General features: G+C 40.9%; 1 protein-coding gene across 1 annotated transcript; it reads right to left on the bottom strand.

The window, feature by feature from the left end:
* Positions 1-1,572: 1,572 nt before the first annotated feature.
* Positions 1,573-21,848, bottom strand: LOC133021554 (carboxy-terminal domain RNA polymerase II polypeptide A small phosphatase 1-like). Its single transcript, XM_061088455.1, has 7 exons — positions 21,208-21,848; positions 14,695-14,840; positions 10,427-10,528; positions 6,354-6,410; positions 4,902-4,994; positions 3,821-4,006; positions 1,573-3,679 (listed from the first exon to the last, which is right to left on the bottom strand). The coding sequence occupies exons 1-7, from the start codon at positions 21,287-21,289 to the stop codon at positions 3,551-3,553; spliced, it is 795 nt and encodes a 264-aa protein (XP_060944438.1). The 5' UTR covers positions 21,290-21,848; the 3' UTR covers positions 1,573-3,550.
* Between the last annotated feature and the right edge of the window lie 1,466 nt (positions 21,849-23,314).

Genomic DNA, 23,314 nt, shown 5'->3' with positions numbered 1-23,314 from the left:
AGAAAACAAATAATTTAAATACAGAAAGTACATGAACAAAAATGGTAATAATATTTATAATAGTAATAGAGATAAAAGACCAATAATAACCCTGCACACCAAGTTAAATCAGGAATATGTTTTAAGCTGAGATTTAAAAGAAGCATCACAGTCAGCCTTAGTTCCTGTCTGATAGCAAACGCTATGCCCCCCCCCTACAGTTTTCAGCCTAGGTTCAAGAAGTGACAGCCGACCCTTGTTAATCAATACAATATTAATTATTGTTATATAAATTGTATAATTATTACACTAGACTCAGAGCCAATGGAAAAATGATAAGACTGGAGGGACACGAAAAGTTTGGGATTCAGCGGCTTAATCCAAAAGTAAAGAGTTGCTTTAAAGGAATAATCCTTAAAGTTATTTGCTACAGATTTTTAAAACAGATATTCTCATATTTTGTTCTCTGCTCAAATTCCACAGGTGATGCCTGAGTGACGTCTTCTCTGTCGTCGACAGGAACTCACGTCGGGACGTCGACGTTGTAATTCACACAAAGTCTAACTAAGAGGTTGAAACAGGGTTTGTGATGCAGTTAGATTTATTCGAGGATTGAGATTTATGTCATATAAAATGTTGTCAAAGTGTGTGAAGCCGTTTCACAGATCAGCTCCTCTGTGGTTATATCTAAGTGCAGTTTGATTGTAAATAATTGTTGTGTGTGTGTGTGTGTGGAAGTGTTGTGACCGTTACTGTGTTATGAAGCCTCCGGCTGATTGTGTATTTGTGCCAATAAGGTCTGATATAAATATTGTAAAATTAAAAAAGGCTTCTGTAGTGGGAATGGTTAGACTCAAACGAGAATATTTACGCAATATAACCTGATTTACATCCTGTATATTATCTGAGCATGGTGTTGTGTCTGTTGTGAGTTTTTTATTCAAATAGCAGTGACATCACGCATCAGGTGACCCCCCCCCCCCTTCATATCCCCATCAAATTAAAGGTTTGGATCCGGGCAGCAGCTCTGATCTCAGCCTCTTCTCATCACTTGTCCATTGTATAGAAATCATTTTTTACGTTTTGATGACCTTTTTAAATTCAAAAAAATTTATAAAAACTTAGCAAGGGGCTTGTGATGTAAATACATTGGGCCAAATAAAAATTGAAAACCAGCTACATTTGCTGACCTGCGTGTTGAGTGAGTTTTACATTTGAACTTATTGGTGAATGTTGTTTTCATATCAACTCTGTGCCATATTCCATTTTTCCATTGGACTTGTTTCCCCCTCTGCTTTGTTGTGTTGAGCGTCAGGTATGTTCGGGGGGGGAAATAAGTACTGAAGTGAAATAAGACCCGTTTCAATAAAACATGCTTTATTGATGCAAGGTAGAAATATTTGTCTTTTTTTATGCAATCTTAACCATTTGTCAGCAGCAATTTAAAAACTTTTTTTTTTCTTTTTAAACACGAGGCATAACGTTAATACTCTGGTTGTATAATACAGTAAAAAAAAAAAAAAGAGTAAATCATTATTCCAAGAATAAGGTTACGTTTCTCATGACTTGTCAAAGCATCTTGTTTTTTTTAAATTTAAATCTCATGTAAATACGCACCCTGCAAACCACACACACACTCTCACACACATTATATAACCACTTGCTCCAGGCTGAGGCAAAGTGAAGCAGGTTGATCCAAAGTGTTTGGCACGAGTTTCCTCTCAGAAACTGAATTTACACATGAATCAGGAAGGACACTGGACTCCGCTGGTGCCTTACACACAAAGGGAAAGGTTTGTATTCAAGTTTACCAACAGGAGGCGTCAAAGTGCGCTTTCGAAATCAAACCACTCACTTAGCTCCGGCGCCCTTAGCAGGTCACACATTAACAGATATTGCATTATCGAAGGGGGGGGCCACACACAGGGGGCGCGGCCAATTCAGCTTAAAATCTCCAAAAGGATAAAATAATATTACATCAAATAGGATTAAAACCAAGTCACAATGATTGCCTAACAGTCTGATATACTGTCTGTACAAAAATAACCTCACTATTTCTGCAGGGGTACTCGTCTGTGTATAAAAGATCCGATCAGTCTGTTCATCTCAACCCAACTCTTATGTGTTATATATATATCTCACAGTTTCATGTGTTTTGTACGACGCAGTATCAGGGTCATGTTGAAAAAAAACTAATTCAGAGATTTAGAGAAGTGACGAGAATAGTCATAATATTAATAGAATTGTAATATTATGAGAATAAGGTCGGATTTTTGGAGGAAACTCCTGAAATTGCAAGAGTAAAGTAGAAAATGTTCAATAAAGTCATTTTACGAGAATAAAGTTGTAGCATAAAAAGAATAAAATTCTAAAATCACAAATATAAAGTTTTAATTTTATGAGAATTAAGTAGCAATTTAACAAAAATAACAGTGTAATATTACAATAATTGAGTCATAAATATATAAGAATAAAGTCGCAATTTCACTAGATAAGTCGCCATTTATGAGAAATAAGTTCAAAAGAAAACTCAGAATACTACAACAATTAAATTACGAGATTAAAGACAAAAGAAAAACTTGAACCAATCTCAATGGGAGATTTAAATTACGACATTATTCTGGTAAAATTACAACATTATTATTGATATCTTCAATATTTATTTATTTTACAACATGGCCCTAATATTCTGTCATAGTTTGGGCATAAGACTGCATCTTAAAAGATTTATTACACATTCATAATAAGGTTTTAGTAATATTACTATATATAGTTATTAAACCATATTCATGTATTGTAGTCAATAAGAACTACTACTTTCATGATTTTTGTTTCTGGATCTTTTCCGTCTAAAAGCAAAGAATATTGTATATTTTCTTTAAACCAAATCCCTAATTCCAACTGCAGCTTTTCAAAACCACACAGTAAATGTTTGGCACATGTCAGAATGTGCATTTTGTAGTGAAACGTGCCACAAATCAATTTGATAAATTATTCAACCTATGTAAACAATTTGGGATTCAAGGCCCTGTCTCTGACGACCTGTTGTATTCTGTGTGGAGCCTCAGATATAAACGCTACATCGTACTGACATGAAAATGACGTGATGTGGTTTGATTGGCGCTGAATGGCACAACTGACAGGGATCAACCGCAACAGTCAAACCTGTTCGTCCACCGCTCAGCCTCGACATAAAAACATGAGAGCGGTTCTAACGTCGTGTCTGATCATGTACACAAACCGCTGCTGTCACACAATGACAACAGTCACGCTCTCTAGCTGCGCCGCAAATGATTTCTGCAGAAGTCATTTAAAGTCCACGATTAATTAAAAAAAAAGAAAAATCTGTCACCGGGATTACATGACTGTCACTGAACCCAGCTACAGGATTACTGTGACTTTTTTTAATGCACTATACAATAAGAATATTAGATTAAATGACAGGTATCTTTTTTTTTGCAGTATGGTCCTTGTAGTGGGAGGCCGGCGTGGGACCTGTGGCCCAGCGGCCTCCGTGGCCCCCGTGACGACAGCCACTGGTGATCGGTGTCATCCTAGTCCTCTGCATCTGTTAACTCGAAGTCCTCTCCTGCTTCAGAATATCGTAGACGTCGTCCACTGTGCTTAGTCTCTCAAAGAAAGGGATGAGATCGAGGAGCTCGGTGTCGGCCATGTCGTCAAACCAGGATACGACAGGAACCTGTGAAAAACATAGGGCATTGTGGAATTAGAAAACTACTTTAGCCTGAAGAAGTGAATGACAGACAACTGGTACATGTCATTTAAGCACATTTTACAGTGTATGTCAGTATATTGCAGAAGGTAAATATGAAAAGCGTACAGCGTTGTCGGGATGGAAGACGTAGGAGGCCGGAGAGTTGTCGATGATGATGACCTTGTTGAGGTCTCGGCCCAAACGGCTCAGGTCTTTTACGTAGTTCCCTTTGTGGAAGACGCAGGACTCCCGGAAGAGACGGCTCCTGAAGGCCCCCCACTTGTCCAAAAGGTCGGACACGGGATCTGCATACTACAGAGAAACAGAAGACGAGTGGAGTTTTATTGCTTTTCATCAATCAGATAGGTTACTCTGCATGATTTGATTTGTGTGTTAGTTGCGTAAACACATCATTGACAGATAAGTACAAATCAGCATTAGTGTTTAATTGGAGTCATATGATCTGATGAAGGTCACTGCAGCTTCTTATTGCTCTTTTTTGGTCTCCTCCTAGTTCCTGAGGCAAATACTGTATCTGGCACTAGCTTGTCAACAAACGTTCCGTGTTTTTGCATCAGGCAGGTGGTGTGTTTTTAATTGTAAAATTCAACAAAACTGTAACTAAAACCTGTATATTGTCCAATATTCAGTTATTCTGCATTTTCCAAGCTGTTTTTAGAATGATCTCTCAGATTTACGACACGTATTTAATTACTTAAACACTATGTCAGACATACTGAACGTTATAGGCTACATATAGCACCAAGCAACCTGCCTCAGGTTTCACTGCCCCATGTGAGCACTGACATACGTGTGAGCCATAGAGAAGTGATATCTGCAACATTGAAGCTTGTAAACGTGACTAGCGGATGAGCAGCATTCGATTTCTGACACAATCTCAGATGTTCCCGTGACGGCGTCATGTGCAAAAGTTGGTGATGTAATGACTCACAACCAGATCCGCACGGGCTGAGGCCGACGCAGTTTGAGGTAAATGTTTAGGTTAAAATGTGGAGTCCCTGAGAGGTAACGTGAATATCTCTTTATGTGTCAGGGTGCATGTGGTAGGGTCACTTATAAACAACACACACACACACACAGGGCTTCGTAATTCTGAGCAGAATGAAACAACAGATGTCGCTTTACACAACAAACTGGATAGATTGGTCAACAACAGTGTTCACGTGTCACACAGCAGAAGTCTGACCTTGGCTAAACTGGCGGTGAACAAAACGCACTCGAACATTTCTCCCATCCTCTTGAGGAACTCGTCCACGTGGGGTCTCTTCAGCACGTACACCTGGTCGGAGACACAAAGGGAACAGGAGATGAAAAAACACAGTTGGAGCTGAACATGTTTCAGTTGTTACCTTGTGTTGTGTCTTCATCGCTGCTTGTTGAGCAGGAATTTGCAGAAACTACTGAACTGATTTTATTGGTGTTAGGTTGCGGTATGGTTCAGGGAAGTAGCTGTTAAATGTATGTGCGGATCCAGGATAGTTTAAAACTGAAAGATCACGTGTTTTTGTTTTCCTCGTGTTTTTTTGTTTTCTTTTTGTTTCTTCATTTTTGAGTATGTCACGTATCCTCCTGTAATTCTCTGGACTTTATACTCAGGCGGATTAAGTCTGTACAAACTGTGGAGCATCTCACTCGGACATTTGCCTTCACGCGTGCACCTCCTCAGAGAAACTTAGGAGGAACTGCAGAGTCTGGTGAATGTCTGAAAGCAGCTTAAGTGTGTGTAATATGGGCTGATCAACAAATACAAATGTAGATCTAGTGGATTTAAATAATGTTTTATAAGGGGACTGTTGGACTCTTGCAGGGGTTTGCATTTTACTGACATTCTAGTTAGAAATATGATCATTGCATCACAAAGTACTGAGGGGGGGAAATGTAAGAATAAGAGAAGATCTAATCTTATTTCAGGCCTAGTTTATTGAGAAGAAATGTATCTGCACATGAAGTAAAGTAACTGCACCAAACATTACAATTCAGGCGTGTGCATGTACGTATAAATATAGTGGATAGTGTGACCCACTTTTGATAATTGTATATTGCGACCTTAATTAAATATAAGTTGTAATTTTATAGATCTACTTGCACTAAGTTGCTGGCGGCCTTGTTTCTGAACCAAGTCGTCCGGAACAGGCTTTCCCCACTAAAACAAGCCTATCCTGGATTACTTGAACCAGACCCAGGCCCTGTGGGCACCAGAGCTCCTCTGTTTTCTGAGGGGGGGGGGGGGTCCCACAGCACAACAGCTTGCAGTTACCATTTACAGCCACCGCCGTCCCCCGGGCACCAATGAGCAGGGCACAACATGCACCGAGGAACTGATTGATGGCCGGCGGTTTCTGAGAAGCCTGCCAGGGTTTGGTCATTTCGTCAGCCCACTGAAATAGCCACCTGCTGCTCGGAGCCATCAACAGAAAGGGCTGCAGCGCTGTCAGGGCACCACTCCAGTGCTTCCAGTGCAAACCGGAGTCTGGGTATAAAGTTTGAATCCTAATCCAAAGAGATTGTAAACTGCCCGACTTTTTTTTTGGGGTCATGGAGGTGGTGTTTGGGCCAAACCCTGGTTTCTGTGTGTGTTTGTGCAGTGCAGCAATGTGAAGTGCTCATAATCAACCCTGCTTGTTTAAACAGTGCATACCTGGTGAACTGTTCCATCGATTTCCACTGGAATGATAAAGTCAGCATTGTTCACTGGCTGTAAAAAAAGAAGAGAGGAGCCGTTAAGCACAGTTTCCTTATAAAAGTCAGAGATGAGCGTGATGCTCGTGAGTCAGAAGTGAAGATCTGTCAAAGAGACGCCCAGACGCCACCTCAGCGACTTCACAGTCACACAACACGGCTCATGATACCACTCTTGTCAATTCCATCATTGAAATACAGGCTCGACCCGAAAGTGACAAGGCTCATAAAAAATATCTGATTTATCTTCGGGCAGTTCTCACCCCTGAAATATGCTTCTCACGTGGAGGTAAGGTCTGAGTCATAAACACCACGGGAGCTGCCACATTATTATTTATTTTAAAAACTTTTATTATATTACTGTAAATGAAAATTATACTGCAATATTTAATGATATTGTAAGTGTGAGTCTACATCCATAATTAATTAACAGTTCTAGTTCAGGTTCCGTCCTTTGCCAACTGATCCAATATTTTAGAAAATCTATATTAAATAACAAACATATAAAGATCCTCCATTAGCCGGAGGAATGTGTGAAATCAAACTAAAGCACATTTTCAAATTAAAAGCAAATCCAGGGTTTAGTGTTTAACTTTCTACACAAGCAGCTCTCTGCATGTTAGGGTCATGTTAAAGAAAAAATATTATTTCAGCAATAAAGTCGTAATATAACTTTTTGAAACAAAGTCGTACTTTTAAGAGAATAAAGTCTTAAATTTTGGCAACAAGTAAATTTACAGTGTAACAAATAAATAAAATACTAAAAGATTTTGTAGGAAACTTTCAATCCGGCTGTATATTGTTTGTTACATCTGTGTGCTGGTTAAACAGGAGCTGGTTCTCCTTTGTGCTTCTATCCTAAAAATGTTTATTCTCATAAAAATACAGCTTGTGAAATGAAGAGATTTCTGGTCAAAATCTGGTTTGTTTGAATGTGAGCAATCTGGTTGAGTCACTGGTTTAAACAAACACCATAACACAAACACCAGCTCACTCAACACATCTGTGTGATCTGTACAGGAACAAAGGTTTCAAATGCACTATATTCTCCCGATTCAAAAAATAAAAACGATTTTCTAAATTAATGTTGGATTTGAAAACAAAACATTTGTTGATGCGTCTAGTTGACATCTTTAATTTAGGGTTGCACTATTAATGCAAAAAGCTGTGTCCTACTGGAGACAGTTTGAAATGATCAGTCTGAAGCTGTTAGAAGACATAGAGGTTCACATTTGAGTAAAGGGCGGGATGGTCTGACAGCAACAGATTGAAAACAGTTTCCCAAAGACAAGACTTAAGGTTGATATAAAATACTTCTTAATATATATATTGCGCAATGTAATTGGTTCATTTTTTTTTCATTTTTTTGTTTCTTAAAAAGCGAGTTGCACAGCTCTCCTCTCTTCTACCATGTAAAACAAACTGTGTGACCTGACGCTATCTTCATGTGTCAGAGTAATAATGAGTTTTGTTATCCACCTTGTGTTAAACACAGGGTTCACAGACTCTGACCCTGTTTACACATAGAGCAGGCATATCCAGTGACGTCCTTTAGGACAGTCAGTGACCTGAGAAGGACCAAACACCACATGGCATGCATTACATAATTTGTCGTGACACAGGAGCCTTGACTTTTGGCAGAGATTTGTCCACTGAATCTTACCTTAAAAGGCATAAAGCTAAACAAAAGGACGCCAGTTATTTCATGGAGCAATATAATATATAATATTTGAAAGCGTATTCGTAATTGTGATTTTTCTTATTTGAAAGTACAATATTTACATCGGTATTTGTAAGCAAAACCATTTTTGAAAAAGAAGATATTGATATGACAGGACATTGAAGATTATTCTTTGAATATCATTAAATTAAATTATCATTATTATTTTAACAGTTCTTGGTTTTAAGACGCAGGTGGGTCCTGCAGATGAACCAGAAAATCGACAGCTAATGTATATTTGACATACGAGTCCGCCTCCTACAATGCAAAATGATACAGTGCAAATCCTATACTGCTATTTATGTCTACCATAAGTTGGCACGTGGTTTGTTTGCTTTGACACTGAACATGGAACCGAATAGCAGTTACTCAATGAGCATCCTTGTAAAAACCGGCAAACACAAACTTGTAAGCAATTAAAACTGTCTGTAATTGGCTCTTACACCAGAAACCAAATCTCACTCAACTCCAGTGTTTAGCACTTGATAACATTCATGTTTCACTACAATAAATACATATTACATTCATATTCACATTGTATAACACATCTGCCAAAGCATATATAACAGTCTATATGTGTTTGTTTATTTCAATATATATATATATATATAAATACACACATCCTCATACAATCATCCTAGGCCACTGTACTTTCCCCAGTGCATCGGTAGTGTAAAGGTGTATATTATGTACTTATTAACTGAATTTTATTTATTTATTTATTTCATCTTACTTTATTGCCTATTTCATTCTATGTTATACTTTCACATGTTGTCTTGTCTTGACTTTATTTTGACTATCTGCTGCTCTAAGTGAATTCCCCTGTTGGGGATCAATGAAGTTTACCTTATCTTATCTTGTTGATAATGTCTAATTTCAGGATTTTGTGGAAAAGGAGTTAGTCTGTAACTTAGCCAGAATTAGATGAGAAGACTGAACCCATTCTTGTGTCTGTGCAGCTGGTCACATTACTTCAGCACTCACACTCTGGTTGAGGTTACAAACATCTACCTCCCAGTTCCTCTGAGGCTCACTCATTAAAATGCTAACCCTTGTTTATTCTGTATACAAACCATAGTATCTAAACAACAAGCTGTGAAGATTAAACGCGGGATTATTTATCGGTTGAGAATAGCAACTTCCCTCGAGTATCTGCCAGTCGCCTGGCAACCTGACAACTCCAGGAAGTGACGGCTCCTGGCCAAGAAAAACAGCAACGTGTCGCTTTGTTTGCCAAGTCTAAATGGAGTGGAAAACTTGCGCACCTGGCACAAACCGGCACACGCGAGAAAGCTCCTGTAGCCTTTTAAAAGTGTTAATGCTCTTTAGATTTAGATTCATAATAAAATATGTATTTATGATACATAATCCTGGGCCTTCCTGGAAGAAGGATTATTTTTAAACCATGAGAAACCCTGTCAGACAAAGGTCAGACACAACGACACTGAGATGAATGGACTGGACATACACTCCAAATATGAATCTTTTACCTATACTAAAATCACATATATACTCAACACAGTGTGGAGTTATTTTCATATTTCTAGCTTCGACAAGCTGACTCTTAAATCATTATAAACAGGAAGTCTGATAGAAATGTAGCCTACACACATAACTGTAGGTAGGATCTCCACCAACAAAATGGGTGATTGGTGATATCGATATGAGCCTTTCACAGATATATGAGTATCAGCGTTCACATTTGTTGCCAATAGCTTTTATTTCAAATATTTTACGGAATAAACCATGCAGAAAAGATGTCTATTCATGTTTACGTTTTACTTAAATAACACGATTATCTCAATTCCAGCTCTATATATTTGGTTGTGTTTGTTTTGTTATTGTTTATAGTTATTTAGAATAATGTCAATGTTATATTGTTAAAAAAAACAAACTACAATTTTTTGTCCAAGGGCTTTGAAAACAACGTCATAGGAGTCATTGTCAATTTCTTTGCCACATATAAATATATAATGGCTCCTTAATATGACGGCTTCAAAAAAGGATCCATGTGTCCATGATGCATTTTCTAGTTTTCATTAATACTTAAAAGCAAAATGTGATAGAAAACTCCTCCGGTCTTTGTCTCTAACCCAACAAACAAATCGATCTATATCCTAATTTCAATTAAACATATATCTGCAGCCTGAACAATTCTAGACACGGGTTAAATATTAAAGTTGGCTCATGCAACTGGTTGCATTTCCATTTTTTTACTCCCCCAGTATCACTAACTGGCATCCGCCCCCAACAAATCCATACTGGAGCAGCTCCATTAACAAAGAGAAAGTAGGTCACACGGGCAAACTTACCTTAAATGAACTATGGACTAGTGTTTCATCCAAATCAATGACCACACAGATCTTCCCCGTGTCGTTCGATTGTATCCGTGAGAGCAGAGGTTTTGCTGGAACCTGAAGACAAACAAATTTAGTTTTAGAACTTAAGCTTGTTAATGGAAAACTCGAATAACAAGAAAGTTCTTTTAGCTTTGAAGCTCACAATATGAGCAGCGGCTACGCTTTGTAGGTAATTAAATTGAAACCTGAGAAAAAAATCTCTCAATATGTAGGACACATATTAGTCATTGTGTGTGTGTGTGTGTGTGTGTGTGTGTGTGTTTCTTGTCACTTAAGAGACACTGGCTTGTGTTGTGTTGTTTCGGTGAAGGGTTACAAGAAACCTTGGATGCTACAGCTGCTGCAATGTTGAGTGAGCATGTATAATATCCTCATCCTGGGCCCCATCCTTCAACAAGTGGCCAGACATCAGTGTTTGTTAGTGTGATTATGATTCTAAAAACAAGTTGGCATGAGCGTCTGTATCCCGCTGCGTGTGTTTGTCTGTGTACAGAGGAGCTGCCACGTGAGGATAATGGCAGAGCTGGAGTTTGACACAGATACCACACAATCTGCCAAGTGAAGATCTCCTGTAACTTATTCACTGCCACGGTTGACAGCAGTGCCTTAGAGCTGTAAAAATAGCCCCCCCGGTATTTCAGCCCCACTTCTGGAAGCTCAAATCGGTCCTTTCGATGCTTCACAGTTGAGGTGATATACCTGCTCGGTTGGTGGAATGCAGTATTCGCAGTCGCAGGCCTCAGAGGATTCGTCGTCGCTCTCCTCCTCCTCCGAATCTCTGCCCTGTTCCGAGTCGTTCTCCTCCGTCTGTGCATCGCCTCTCTCCAGTTTGGCATGTTCAGGGACAACGCTGTGGATGATATCTAGAGGATACCTCGTTCCGGATGAGATGTCGTTGTCTGATTTCCGAGTTATGTTATTGGCCGTTTCTTCCGCAGCAGAGCAGCTGGCCACGATCTCGCTGGGTTCAGTATCTTCACTAACTGCCGATCCGACGGCTTCGCTCTCCGCTGGACAAACTCCAGGGGCCGGGGACTCGGTACTAGGTCCTTTCAGGGCTTGTTTCACAGATGACTGAGCACTTTGAATCTGATACGCATAGTAATCCTCAACACCTGGTTCAAACGCCTCTTCATCACCTTCATTATCTATAAGCCCACAATATGGCTCCATTTCGGAACAGTCAATAGCTGCTTTATCGTCGGGCTCCGACTCGTCATCCTTTCTGCAAAGATCGATTGTAGAGGCACTGTCGTCAAGGGATTGACAGACCTCCTCTTCATAAGCATCACCTTCAACGGAGATGTTCTCGGCACATGGTGCAGACATGCTCTCCTCAGGACCAGAGGACAGGCAGATCTCCTCTTCCTCCTCCTCTTCATCGCAGATTTCAGGAACATGGTCCTCAGCCGTTTCTCCATCAAAGGCTTCTTCGTCTTCCTCTGCTTCCTCGTGATCCTCTGTGTAAAGTTCAGAGGCTTCACTCTCTTCTTCCTCATCCTCATCATATTCTGCTAAACCTGACTCTGAATCTACGATCAAGTCTTCGGGGTTTATCTCTGACTCACAATCATCTCTTTGACTTGCATCACATGCTTCCTCAGGAAATACACCTGCTTCCTGGATATTCATTTCCTCACTGGGTTCCGCGTACGCAAACGCACTTTTGGCAGCACGTCTCGCCGCCTCTTTCTCAAGGTTCAGGCCTTCGTGTACATCCCCACCTTCGAAGCAGGAGATGTAATGGCGCTTTGGTGCAAATGCGTAATGGTCGGCTCTGTCGAACAAATCAAAGTAATCCACAATATCAACCGCGGCGGGTGTTTTCTTTTCGTCCTCATCACTTTCGTTAGCCTGCCTTTGTTCCGTTTCTTCTTCATCGTCGTCAAACGATTCCCACTGCGTCTGCTCATCGCTGGAATCTCCCTGAACTCCCTTTTCAGATTCCTCAGATGAATCGAAGCTGGGATCTGACGGGATGCTGCCATCGGGACAGGTCTTAAAGGATTTGGTTTCAGTGGAGGAGCAATCGGAGAAACGGTCTTCTTCAGTGTAAAAGCCGTCGGAGGTTTTGTCGGAAGTTGCACACGGCTGCGTGGGTTCGTACTCTTCGCCTCCACACATCTCACAGTCATCTGCTGACATGTCTAATGTCGGAGTTTGAGTAGAGAGTTCTTCAGTGTCGTCAAAATATACATGTTCACTCTCATCAAAGCAAACAGGAACCAGCTCATTCAAATGTGATGAATTTACATCTTCTGATAGTTCCAGCTCAGTTTCATTTTGTTCACATTGGTAGCTCTCTTCTTCATCTTCATCCTCCTCCTCATCCTCCTCGTCAACATTTGCGTACTCAATTTGCATTTCATCATACTCACAGAGTTCAGTGCCACAGTCCTGTGAGTCCACTGAATCACAGATGTTGGGTTGGAAATCACCAACTTCACATTGTTCAAAGTCCTCTGTCGCTGTGTCCGGTTCCGAGTCGGAGCACTCGCTCTGCTGATCAGGAGACTCGTATTGTTCAAGTAACTCCAGGTGCTCAGTGCTCTCCGCCATGAAATCAGACATTTCACACAACTCTAAACTGTCACATTTTATTGCCAATTGGTCTCGCTCAAAGTCGAGAGACTCAAACTGTTGACCGGGGGGCTTGCATTGCTGAAATAGTCCGAGGTGTTCTGCCCAGTGTTCACAGCAAGGACAGCATTTGTTGCAAGCTACGCTATGATTAGCACTGTGCTCAGAGGACTTGCAAGGTTTAAAACACTCGCAGTGTTGAGCACATTCATTAAATGGTTGGCTTAACCTCGAAGTCTCGCACTTATCGAGGGTTTGCCCGGATTCGAAAAATATGTTGCTTGCTGAATATTGCTCAAAGCTCTCAGCGTGTCCGTTGCAATATCTGCTGTATTCAGCCTCATCTCCACTCGTCCTGCAATGCTCCGTGCAAAGGAGAGACGAGTCCATAACCCTGCTGACAACTTGCTCTGTGTATTCCACAAGGACGTTCATGCCGAGTTCGGCGCTTCCTTTCGAAGGGTTGGTTAAATCTGCAGCTTCTTTCAAATCGGGAACTTGGCATTGTTCTGCAAGCATGACTTCCGCTGATGGCTCCCCTTCTCCAGAGACTTTAACTTGCTCCGAGTTTTCCAAATACATCGTGAAATGCTTTGTCAGTCTATGTCTGCTCAAGGTTTATCCTCCATGCATTGGGTCAGGATGTTGCCGTGGCTTAGGATCCTGCGGAGTACGAGTCCAGCAGAGCGGCGGTTAACAGTCAGGGTCCATTCAGAGTGGAGATTCACATGGCTGGAGGGGGGAGTCACTGAGGAGCCTGACAGAGTAACAGCAACAGGAGCAGCAAGCACGATGACATGACAGGTTGTCACAACCAAAGCTGAGACTAGCGCTTGACTCGACCCCCCCGCCCCCTTCCTTCACCAGAGACCAAGCAATTTATTTTGGGGGCTTGGAAAGAAGTGACAAATAACTTCTGGAATATCAAATCTCTATAAAAGGCTGAAGTAAGGCATAAATCTGTAACCGACACCTGAGAAGATCTTGACTACTTGATCTTCAGACCATAACCGACGAAAGCCAAGTTGTTTTCCATAACTATAATCACTTGTGCTGTGGGAAGTATGATCCCAGAAAAGATAATTAAAGGAGTAGTGGTCACTGGTGGATTAAGCACCATTCCACAAACGTAAACATTCAAACCCTATTAACATTTTTTTCATATTGAAACACCCTTCACACATGATCTGTGTAGTAATGGATCAGTTATCAGTTTCTAAAATTAATCGAATCATGCCTGATATCTGATCTGTATCATAGTTTTCTAAGCCAAAGGATGTCTCCAATGCAGGATCCAGTGTTGTGTGTCCTGCTTGTGTCCTGCTTTTGGACTTTTGGCCGAGCCGCGATCTTCCTGTAACATTTACTCCCAACTCCTTCACTTCTTGTAATTCTTGGTCATTTTGATTGATGCCTGAACACGGAGTACGTTTTGAAATGCTGCTGCACGATACTTCTCGGGCACAGGAGAGGTGAGTAAACACCAACAGCTCTGAGCCAAGAAAACATGTGTCTCAGGTATCACGTGGCTGTCAATCAGCGTGGACCACCTGCTGCTCGACAGACGAGCGAGGAGGAGGGCGAGAGAAAGTCAGTCTCATTAGGAGGAGCTCGAGAGGGATGTTGCCAGAGGAACTTACTTTTGACAGAGACCCATTTTCTTCCAGTAAGGGGACATTGTTCCTCACCGGAGGCGGCTCTGATTCTTTGCGACACAGGCAGCAGAAGAGACTGTGGAAGAGGCCTCTGCTGCGAGGCTTCCTCGATGGGGGAACTGTGTGGGCACCTGAAGCAGAACAAGAGAGAGAGACAGTGGTTATATAGGAGATGATGGACATACTCTACTGATTCCGCAGTCCTCAAAATCGATAGATACATACATTTAGGGAAGTGGCTGAAACTGAGACCACTGCAGTAACTACAGTTATAATGAAACTCAATGGACAATCTAGGGTTTATATGTTCAATATGCACTTGTGTGGCTGGAGTTTTATTCCATCCGTAACTAGAGTAACGTTTATTTTCTCAAGTCATATCTGGCAAAGGTCTGGATCCGCAGCGCCCGACCAGGGTATCTGATCCGGGCAGCACCTCATGTGAGCCGGACCCCTGCTGTGTTCGCTGTAAAGTCTGTCTCCGGCTATTTCAGATGGGTAGCAAAAGGTTAAAACACATTCCGTGAGAGAGCAAACGTGTACGTTTCAGCCCACGGAAATAATCAGGTGACGACATCCTGGTGTATATTATTATTGTTTCATTCAGAGAATTTGAATTGTTTCTCTAAGGAACGGATGACACCTGTATAGAAGCATCATTATTTTTCTGATTAACCACAAATGTTTGCTGAATATTTGCGAAAACAAAAGTAAAGTTGTTTCAAAATAAAAAAGGTTTGAACTTTGAGTTTTTGCACATTACACTGAGAAAAGACAAAAATACAGAAAAAAGAATTTACCATTTACTGTTGGTATTTTTGGTTGCGCACATGAGACGTGATGATGACACATATAAAAACCCATGTATTGTATACTAGTTTACATTTCGTCTCGACTTCACTAACCCATGTAACAACAGCTAGAAAACACCACCAGCTGGTGTCAGCGTGATGAGAGCTGGTATTTAGAAAGAAAGAAAAACTCGGAGAAACCAGCTGAGCCCTGATGACCAGTCAGAGCTGTCAGCCGGGACATTAGCGAGCCGCTCAGACAAGACTAAATCTGTTTCCTCAGCGTGGGGCGCATCACGGACCTGGCAGCCGGCTTTGGGTGTAAATGTGTGATGATTGCAGAAGTAGTGCCGGTGGTTGAATGATCAACAAACAGAGGAGCCGGCAGTAGATACAGAAGAATACTGGATGTTTCATCAAATCAGAGTCACATGAATTAATCTGACCTTTATTAAAGCAAGAAGGATTTTTGGGTTTCCTATGTTCTATGTGATAGTAAAAAAAAATGGAGAATGAGAAACTCAAGCTCAAACTTGGACCTCAAGATTTTTAAATTGTTTTTAATCAATACTTTGATAGAGCAAAAGAAAAAATCAGTAAACATGAAATGCAATTGTCAGATTAAATCAATAATCAAAGTAATTACAGCCCTGTGCTGTATGTTTACTGTTCACCTGAATGTATAAACCCAGCCTTTAAAAGCCAAATTTGTATTATTATGTAAGTAAATGTTGAAATAGTTTTCTCTGTAAATCTTTATCTAATGGAGGAATATTGAAAATCAAATATACTGCAGAAATTAAATCAATACATTTTTATTTGTATAGCCCATATTCACAAATTAAAATGTGCCTAATATTGCTTAACAAGGTGCTACATCCTCTGTTCTTAACCCATAAACCACTTCCATTCCACTTAACTATTAGCGTAAAGCGTAAAAACTAGCGTAAAGACATTTTACAGCACTTAAATCCTAGTGTACATTTATCAATGTACCTCAGCTCATTAAAAACACTGTTAGCCTTTCTCTTAGTCCGTGTTATTCCCTTTGGACTTGGCCTGATGACTGCTTCAATCAACTGGAGCTTAAAGTGGACGGAGCCTCTGGAGAGCACCGACATGCTTCCTGGGCCCAAGATGAAAGGTTTGTGTGCAAACACGTTTGGCGAGGGAACCGGGCAGGTGAAGCCCGAGTGTTAAGAGATGTCACGCGGCCCCGGTGCATTACCACTTCTGAAATTACACATCAGAGCTCTAAAAATAGACGAGCAGAGCAGCTGCTGACAGCGGTTAATGGTGAGATTCTCTATACGTGTGCGACATACGCAGACCAGGCCACAGAGAAAACAGGGCCGGACAAAGCCGTGTTTAACCTCCAGCAGGAAACAGATCAGCAGCGTGTGGACACTACGCAGAAATGTTTCTCAGTGCACCCGGAGAAAAATGAACTAAATTAAGCCGCTGACACTTTACACTCTGCAACATCGTGTCATTCCCAAAGCCTCCGAACCATCATGTCTACATTGCAAATGTCAACATCAACAGAATGTGGGTCTGAACAGACACTGGCTCCTAATGGAAGTACTTCAGGTCCAGAATAAAAAGAGGTCATCAAAACCAAACCAACCAAAGTATTTGACTCTTTCGATATTTTAGTTTTCTATTTTTGATTAGTTGTCACATTTAAATGTTTTGGATCGTCCAACTAATTTTAATGTAAGATGAAAAACAATGTGAGTAAACACCCAATACAAAAAGTAATTGCCTCCAAAAATCTAGTGACTGGTTGTTCCATCCTTAGCGGAAACCACTGCAAGTAATTTAATATAATTCTGCCACATTGGAGGATTTTCAAGCATGAATTGTCTGTTTACGGTATTGGCAAAGTATCTCAATTTGATTTAAGTTTGGATATGACTAAGCCACTTGGAAACTTTGACTTTATTTCTTGTGAGCCATTCAGAGCTTGCATGTGTGCTTCAGATCATTGTCCTGCTGCATATAGATAGATATCGATAGAGAGCAAATTGATGGTCTAATCATGAAGCAGCAAAGCCGCTCCGGACCACAAAAGGCTCCTGAATTCTTCTTCTACATCCTCAAAAGTGTTATTCCTAAAGTCTTCGGGGTCCACTAGATGTTTTTGTGGCAAATGTAAGATGAGCCTCTGTGTTAATTTCGGATTACAGTGGTTTCTTATCGTGGAATCGTGAACATTGATCTTAACAGAGGCCATCCAGGCCTCCTCATGGACGAGTCATGGAAGTGCTCCGTCAGTCACTCCTGGAAAGGTTCACCACTGGTACAGGATTTGTTAATTTGTAGATTATGGCTCTCATCATAGTTCACTGAAGTCGCAGCAAAGGCTTTGTTTCCAAAACCTAAATAAATACTAATTTGCTTTGGATAGAAGTGGGTGATAGGTCCTTGAGACTGGGGGTGACAGATTATTGTACAATACTTCATTAATAATCACTCAATTAATTCAATTGCATTTGTATGTAACAAGAGCTTTAAAACACCTCATTCTACCTTAGCTTCCGAACTTTTCTATCACCCCTCAGACATATTTAGCTGTGTTTGGTAGTTTACTTTAAAGTTTCATCATCCCCCAAATAGCCTGAAGCAGCTTTTTACTGAGCAGCCCCATGTTGCAAGTGTAGGTCAGATCATACAGGACCAAGGGAAACCTCTTAAATCTGACAGTCCACTGGTAGTTCCGGGCCACACGCTGCTCCTAAACCTCTGCACCCGCATTTTAAAAAGCAGATGGCAAACCCAGTTTAGCCAAATGTGCCACAGGCAGCTGAGTTACAGCAGGTGAGGCCTTCCTCACCAGCGCCTGTTATAACAGTGACATGCTAATCACACTGTTGTGACCGTAGCTCCATTTCTTAGCTGCAGCTCTTTGTTTAATCGTGTGTAAGAAGGTGGCAGGAACGAGCACGAAGCAGACTACTGCGACATTCCTCACACCTCCCGGTCCAAGAGGCTCAGACACTGATAATGAGGTTACAGCATTTCCAAGCGGCAGCAACAACCTCACGCCACATCAGCATGTTTTAGCCTGCTTAGCTGAAAGCGGGCTTATCTGGGACCCTTTCGGGCAAGGCATGCCAGTGTGCCTGGCTGCTTCTATTCCTATCCAGATGCAGCAGGAACCAGGGCCTCCCACGACCGACTTTCAGCCACTTTGACAGCGGATACTCTGTTACGATCTGACAACTTGCTTCACACCCCTGCGCAGCAAATGGCGCGGGAGGTTCATGGCGGCCACGGCGGCCTCAGGTCAGCTCAAGGTCTAGAGAAACATGCGTCTGGAAAAATATTAATTTCACACACTGTCCCAAGCCAAGGCAAAAAAACCAACAACTAGTTATTATACTTAAAAGTTAGAGTTGACGTCAGTGGACAGATGGAACAGAAAACGATGACTGAAAACGGATATTAACTATAAATACACATTAATTGCATCATAATTATGCCCATAAAACTGCACATGGTAGAAGAAGTGTGTTATAAATACGACACCAAATAAAGAATTAACCTCAAGGCCCAGTGAGTGTTTGGGAGATAGTACAATAAAAAAAAATTATAAATTAAATTTCATAGTTTAAGGATTCGTGAGGTCGTTGTTTGGCTGCAGCACCGTGTGAAATCAGAGGCGCTAGAGACCACCGGCCCTTTTCCTTTTCCTCCAGCCCCTCCTCTGGACTAGCGCCCTGTTTGGACTCATGACCTCTTGGCCAAGAGGATGTAAAGCGAGACCCTGGCTTGAGTTGGCAGAGCAGGACGCTGCTGCCACCTCCTGACTGAACTCCTAACTTACAGATTCAGAGCATCATCTCATACAGTCTTCTTTCATTCAACCACCACTGGTCTTATGTCTCTGTCTGGTGACAGGACAGTAACATTTTAATAATTAGAGTATTGTTAGATATTATCTTGTTAAGTCCTGGAGCTACACTGGTAGATCTTACTTGAGATTTGTTCTGCTTTCACTGCTAATTACCAAACAGTAACCCACAGCCAAATGGGTGAGAGCAGAACATCTGATGCTTAACCTTTGTGCTTGTTGCTGTGGGAGGAAGCCAAAGCACACACATAAAACTCAGGCTAACACAGGCGGCTGGGCTCTGTTAGGAGACACTGGTGCAAGTAGAGCTTTTCTAAATCTGGGGCCATACGAGTCCAATTATATGTACAGCATTCTTGCACAATGTCTGATTCAGTGAGGTGCATATTTAAGTCATTCCTTGTTTACTGTTAGCGCTTTTTATCTAAAGCCACACATCATTGAATATATTTAGAATATAGAATAATATAGAATACAAGTCAGTGGCCCCTGGATCCATCCCTTCTTTTGGGAGAACACTAGGTGGAACTTTTATTAGCAGCTGCAAGAATTAGGGATCATCAATTTTACATATTTTGATTGATTTCAACACTTTTGCAGCTAAGAAATACACAAATAAATAAATATTTGGTGCTCCGACCTACTGTAAGTGTAATGTTCAATAATCAAAGTAATTATACTCGGAGTAAACATTTTCCTCCAGTAGGTTACCGCATACAGTAGACTCATCGACATACTTCCACAACAGATAGAGAGAATAGATCTGTATCAATGGCCGCTTCTCTACCATTAACATTACACAAGTTTATGGTGCTCGATGATTCCAGTCAGCTGAGCATCTCCAGTGAAAGCAGCTCTTGTTAAAGGTCCTGGACGTCTTCTAGCCCAAGGTGACCTCTCATTCAAACACTTTATTGATATTTGCTGTAGGACTAGGGGCGATTTTAGCATGTAATAACCAGTAAAACTTCTAAATTTGATGTCAACAACATCACCGAAGCCACTGGTTTGCAGCTTCTGAAATAAACCGATTCTCCGCAGATGAAAACAGGAAGAATATCTTGTTCTTAAACCTGAGTTCAAGGATTGACGACCCAAGAGAGGCTGAAAGGATCCATCATCTGATTGTATCACTTCTCATTATATCTTATTTGACCTCATCTCATCTAATCGTATCTTATCTCATCGTAGTGTATCTTATCCACCATGAACTACTATTTCAAGAAACAACCAGCCAAAGCTTTAGGAATGACCCTCTCCGTGACCTCTGACCTGAACATGAAAATGCTTGCAGCCTCACATTGACCCCCCCCCTGACATGGTCACTCACAGCCTGTTGTTTCCGATCACTACAACAATCACACACATCGTGTCAGACTTCACCAGGACGTCACAGGATCCTCTGTGCGGCCAGTTTGTGAAAGTGAATGAATAAATAATGAGCTGAAGCAGCTCGACGTCAATAAACCACAGTGGCAGTCAGCTGTCAGCGCCTGTGGCCCCGCCCCCATGGAATGGACGCATTACTCAACACAAACTTTTTCGCAACACAACTTTCAGCCTCAGATGCTTGTTTGAATCACATTTGCATATTTTTTTTATTCCATGTAAGACAGCATATTGCATGAGAGCAGCTGGGGCCTACACCGGGCCCAGAGAACCCAGAGCCGGGTCCGAGCAGCGGGAAGAACCCGGGGGCTGCTGGTGGTGCTGGTGGGTTTCTACTGGTATGTGGTTGTGTCTAACTGGAACCAGTGTAGGTGGGTCTGTGGGAGCAGCAGCTGACAGCAGTGACCCCTCACCCCCCCCCCATCCGAGTGTCCCGTGTCCCACACACACACACACACTCACCTTCCTCACCGCCAGCGTCTTCCTCCTCCTCCTCCTCCTCCTCCCTGGTCACTTGCGTTATAATGGACGGAGAAGGGTCCATTGGGTCCGTCGCTCTCACAGCACCGAGTTGTGTTGTGTTGTTTTTGTGTTGTTTTTGTGTCTTTGTAGCTTTGATGTGCAGAAGTCAGCTCCCGGCGGTTAGAGACAGATTAAAGACAGACATGTCCCCGCGGCCGCTCCCCGTCTGCAAACACGCATTCTGCTGCTGCGAAGATCAAGAAGAACCGAACAGTTGAGACTAGAGCTAAAGCGCAAATAATAAAAAAATCTGCTTATTAAAAAGTTCCCGAGTTAAAAAAGTTCCGGTGCAGAAGTTTGCCTCACGCTAAACGCGGAGCCGGGCGGTTTCAAGGAAGCCCCGGTCTTAAAGTCACAAAGCAGGATGTGAGGCAGCTGCAGCTCGTTTCCTTGTGTCGAGCCTGAGTCTCTCTGGCGCTCTCACTCTAATTCACCGACAGAAGTTTCCCGGGTTCGTCCAAAGTGAGAGAGGGCGAGAGGGAAAAACAACTTTCATTTCCCGCTGTTTGGGGGGGAGACACGTGGCCGTTGAGTTGGGTTTTAAGTAAAAGTTTTATTTAGTGCGAAGCGTCTGGGTGAACTTCACAGACTTTGAGGGAGAGGGAGGGAGGGGGGGGGGGCGGGGGCGACTTGAAACCGACCAACCAGGAAGTGCAGTGTTTCAAGTGGCCACACAGGGAGGAAGGTAACTGTTACTGCTGTATCCAACTATTCAGGATGAAAGATCTCCAATGAAACAAGGCTTCATTTACTAAATAATTTAACTAATTTATAATCAAACATTTCTCAAGTTCAAGGGGAACACATACACACACATTGATGTATATATTTTTGATTTTATTTCAATATCAGGTTATATATAGATAGATAGATAGATAGATAGATAGATAGATAGATAGATAGATAGATAGATAGATAGATAGATAGATAGATAGATAGATAGATAGATAGATAGATAGATAGATAGATAGAGTACTTTATTCATCCCCGAAGGGAAATTAAGTCGTCATAGAAGCCGGTATATTTGAATACAATAAAATACAATACAATAGAATAAAATAAAAAATATTGAGGTAGAAAGAATAAAAAAAACAAAACAGAAACACAAGATAAATAGGTAGATAAGGTGCAGTGGCAAGATGATGGTAATAGTACTGATGATATGATGGTAATGTTATTGCTAGACAGTATATAAAAATAGTACAGTATATATAGTATATAATATAACATAATATATATTTATATATGATAGTAATTATACCAATATAATAGCAGTATATAGTAATAATGGCAGCAACAGTATATATAATAATAATAGTAATATAATAATAATAATTATAATTATAAAATGTACACATGTATAAATTTGTGTATATAGACTTATATATACAAAAAATATACAGAGAGTATGATATAATATATGATATATAGTAGAGGTATAAATATAAGTATTTGACTATACAATAGATAATATAATATACTATGAGTGTAAGAATATGTAGACAGAGTGTGCAAAAGACAATATTATTGTATAAAATGATATATAATATCAATATGGTTTATATTAACACATATCAGATATGATGTGAAGTAAGTGTATATGGAGCGGAGTGTTTTACAGGGTACACAGTGCAAGGAGACAGGTATATTTAGTGCAGTTCTGTGATGGTGGCTCTGCACTTTTGTTCAATATTGGTCCCATCACTTATTTTATTGCTTATTTTATTCTCATTTCAGTTTTTATTTCTATGAACAATACACTTCATACTTAAATAATTTTTTGTTTTCACTATTTTTGAACTTAATACTATATTGTATACAATGTTGTTTTAGAGTCCCCTCGTGAAATCTGACCGCAGATGCACGTTTTTCGAACTGTATCTCATTAAAGTATTTGTATGGAGACAGATAGTGATAAGCATGAGCTATAGTACTTAATACAAAACACTTTTTCACAACCTTCATCTTGACATGAGCTACAAGGTAAACACAGGTGTAACTAATCAATATATGTACGTATATATATATATATACTATAACCTATCTT

This window comes from Limanda limanda, chromosome 16 (genome assembly GCF_963576545.1).
Source record: "Limanda limanda chromosome 16, fLimLim1.1, whole genome shotgun sequence".
Classification (NCBI taxonomy): Eukaryota; Metazoa; Chordata; class Actinopteri; order Pleuronectiformes; family Pleuronectidae; genus Limanda; species Limanda limanda.
Note: the sequence above shows the minus strand (reverse complement) of the source record. Positions and strands in the feature narration are given on the sequence as shown.

Coding starts and splice junctions, on each gene's coding strand:
- LOC133021554 (XM_061088455.1), bottom strand. CDS start 21,289: ATGGACCCTTCTCCGTCCATTATAACGCAAGTGACCAGGGAGGAGGAG. Junction 14,841..21,207: donor AGACGCTGGCGGTGAGGAAG/GTGAGTGTGTGT, acceptor GTTCTGCTTCAG/GTGCCCACACAGTTCCCCCA. Junction 3,680..3,820: donor TCTTCCATCCCGACAACGCT/GTACGCTTTTCA, acceptor TGTTTTTCACAG/GTTCCTGTCGTATCCTGGTT.